The sequence below is a fragment of the Manacus vitellinus genome, unplaced genomic scaffold (assembly GCF_001715985.3).
Source record: "Manacus vitellinus isolate BGI_N305 unplaced genomic scaffold, ASM171598v3 scaffold_74_pilon, whole genome shotgun sequence".
In the NCBI taxonomy this organism is placed as follows: Eukaryota; Metazoa; Chordata; class Aves; order Passeriformes; family Pipridae; genus Manacus; species Manacus vitellinus.
In genome coordinates, this window is record NW_021940780.1 from 243,978 (window position 1) to 247,321 (window position 3,344).

General features: G+C 55.6%; 1 protein-coding gene across 1 annotated transcript in view; it reads left to right on the forward strand.

The window, feature by feature from the left end:
- DUSP11 (dual specificity phosphatase 11) overlaps nucleotides 1–2,274 on the forward strand; it is an 8,520-nt gene extending 6,246 nt beyond the window's left edge. Inside the window, 3 exon segments of the mRNA XM_029964557.1 lie at nucleotides 112–215; nucleotides 757–885; nucleotides 2,000–2,274. Coding sequence (XP_029820417.1) covers nucleotides 112–215; nucleotides 757–885; nucleotides 2,000–2,255 — 489 coding nt within the window. The 3' untranslated portion in view covers nucleotides 2,256–2,274.
- The last annotated feature ends 1,070 nt before the right edge of the window (nucleotides 2,275–3,344 follow it).

The window sequence follows — 3,344 nt, forward strand, 5'->3', positions numbered from 1 at the left end:
TGGGATTTGGGATGGTCAGAAGGTTTGGGGTGGCCCCAGGGAGGGGGGCTGGGCTTGGTTGAAGGGGTTAAAATCCTTGTGAAGGGTTTTAACTGCTCTTCAGCCCCAAAGGTTGTAGCTCAGACCTGTCCCTCTCCAGTGTTCAACAAATCCCGAGGGCATCCCATAGAGAGAACCAACTACATCCAGGATCTCAGGAACAGAGCTGGGAAAAAGTGAGTCCTGGTGTGTCCAGAAGTGAGTGATGGGCCCTGGGAATGCTGCTGGAAAGGAACAGGGGATAAACATGGATGGCTCCAGGAAGGGAGGTGGGACAGGCCAGTGGGGAAGGCAGGAGAATGGGCAGGGAGAACAGGACATTGGGAATGGTTTAAAACTCACAGAGGGTGGGGTTAGATGGGATATTGGGAAGGGATTCTTCCCTGGGAGGGTGGTGAGGGGCTGGGATGGAGTTCCCAGAGAAGCTGGGGCTGCCCCTGGATCCCTGGAAGTGCCCAAGGCCAGGTTGGAGCAACCTGGGCTAGTGGAAGGTGTCCCTGCCCATGGCAGGGGGTGGCACTGGGTGGGCCTTAAGATCCCTTCCAACCCAAACCATTCTGGGACTCTGTGATGGCTTTAAAGATCCTTTTCTTTACTCTGCTTTCTTTCCTTGGCCCTTCCCTTTCCGGGTGAGCAGTGCCACAAAGGGGTGGGTTTGGGTGTGGGAGCTGATGTGCTCACTCAGTGGACACAGGAACACACGGAATTCTCTTTAAGGAAGTGTGGACTGAAGAGTTTGGGCTCAGGCCCCTTCAGAGAAAAAAGCAGTGCCCCAGCAAACCCCAGAAAGCAGATGGTCAAAGCCCCCCCTCCTCGCTCGGCCCAGCCCCCCCTGGCAGTGCCCAGGTAGGTGTTTGTCCCTGCCCTCTGTGCCCTGAGCTGAGCAGGCACAGCCAGCAGCTGCTCCCTCAGGTTTAAACACCCTGAACTGGACTTTTCCTGAGACCCACCCATTGCCTTCCCAGCTCTGAGGGGGGAAAAAAACCTCTCTGAAATTATTGTATCAGTGGTGAGGTTCTTGTGCCTGCAAAGCTCTGCCTCTGAGTGACATTCCTGTGCCTGTGGATGTGGAGTGACATCACTGCCAGGGCTGGAGCTGGTTCTCAGTGGGGCTGGAATGTTCTCCTGCTGAGGCATTTAAAGGATTTTGGATCAGCAAGTGAGGCAGCTCCTCCCTGAGAGTGAAGTGGGGCCTCTCCCTGTTCCTGGGCTCAGCAGGGAAGGAGCTTCCCCTTGTCCTGGGGGGCAAATCCCACCTGTGTGGGAGCTCCAGACCCACTCCAGGGACATGTGTGGAGCCAGGGGGCCTCTGAGGGGCTTGTCCAGCCCCACTCTGAGGGGCATGAAAAATGATCCCTGCTGAAAACTTCACTTGCTGTGGGAAATCAAGAGGTTTTTTTCCATTTCTCCCCCAATTTTCACCCCATTTCTTCCTGTTTTTCCTGTTTCCTCCCAGTTTTTCCTGGTTTTGCCCCATTTTCCCCTTTTCCCTTTGTTTTTTCCCCCATTTCACCCTGTTTTTTCTCATTTTTTCCCCCATTTCCCCCCGCTTTTTCCCGTTTTTTGTCAATTTGTCCCATTTCCCCCCCCATTTTCACCTAGTTTTTTCCCTTTCACCCCATTTTATCCCAATTTTTCCCGTTTTCCCCCCATACCAGGCCCAGCAGGACTGGCGAGTTCTGGCCACGTGTCCCCACAGACTCATTTTACACCATTTTACACCAATTTTAACACTGTTTTTCCTATTTTTTTCCCATTTCTGCCCCATTCTTTCCCATTTTCTCCCACTTTCACCCTGTTCCCCCCCATTTTCTCCCTTTTTCACTGCACTTTCCTTTGAGCTGGGCGTTCTCCCAGGATGTCCCACCTTTCAGGAAAAGGCACCAGGTAAGCCCAGAGGGGGTTCACAGCCCTCCTTTTTGGGGTTGAGTGGGGCTGATTCCTGATTTTTTCCTTCCAGGAATGCTGGCAGTGCCAAGAGGAAGCACCAGCCCAGCCCCACGGCCCTGGCACAGCCCCTGGATTTGGGACACGGGCAGGAGGCCCCAGAGCAGAGGAGGATGTGCAGCCTGGCCCCCAGGAACTGTTGGGTGTCACCCAAGGGACTCTCTTTCCCCCACCCCCAGAATTCCCAGAACTCCCAGGAGGCCACACCCGCCAGGAAGCGCCGGCACCGGCGCAGGAAACACGTGGGGACGGAGCGGGGAATGTCCTGACAGCGCCCAGGGAATGCTGTGCTCCCCGGGAATGCTGTGCTCCCAGGGAACGCTGTGCTCCGGGACAGCCCATCCATGGGCTCAGCTCTGCCCCGAGGGAGCGCCGGGATGGGGCTGGAACGGCTGGAACGAGGGGCTGGGACTGCCAAGACCTGCCGGCCCGGGGGTTGCTCAGCTCAGCAGGGCTCTGGGTTTTAATTTTTCTCTCTTTCCTCAACCCCCCCCCCCGATGATTTTATGGATCTCGCAGGAATTTTCTACTCTTACACCGTAACTCCACTCCCAGAGGATGTGAGGAATAAACAAAGACTCAGAGCTGGGAGAATCCTAAAAGAACACCCCTTAACCTTCAACAGAAAGAGCTTTTCTTGCTTTCCTCGATATATGACAAGAAATAGGATTTGGCCTGAAAATGTAGGATTTTTTTTTCCCTCCTTTTCACTCATTTTTGCTGAAGTAAAATCCCTGCAGTGTGTAAAACCTGTGTGGAGCTGTGATTTCCCCCTGGGTGGACCTGAGGAACCTGGAAGGCTGAGCCCAACTGGACTCGGGGTTGTTGGGCCCGTTTTGGGGTGAAAAGGGCCAGTTTTGGGGTGGGAAAGGGGGTTTTGGGATCAGAAGGGCGGTTTTGGGGGTGAAAACGGCTGGTTTTGGGGTGAGAAGGGCCAGTTTTGGGGTGGGAAAGGGGGTTTTGGGGGTGAGAACGGCTGGTTTTGGGGTGAGAAGGGCAGTTTTGGGTTGGGGACGGCCAGCTTTGGGGCGGGAATGGCTGATTTTGGGGGCAGAAGGGCTGGTTTTAGAGTGGGAATGGCCAGTTTTGGGCTAAGAAGGGCTGATTTTGGGGCTGGGAGGGGGGTTTGGGGTGAGAAGGGCAGTTTTGGGGAAAGAAGGGCCGGTTTTGGGGCAAGAAGAGCCAGATTTGGGGTGAGAAGGGCGGGTTTTGGGGCGGGAAGGGCCCGTTTTGGAGCAAGAAGGGCCGGTTTTGGGGAGGTCCGGAGGCAAGGGCGCTGCCCCTTTAAGGGTGACGTCATCACGCCCGACGTCCCGTTGAGGGCGCTGTAGTCGCGGCACGGCCGGGCGGAAGCGGGC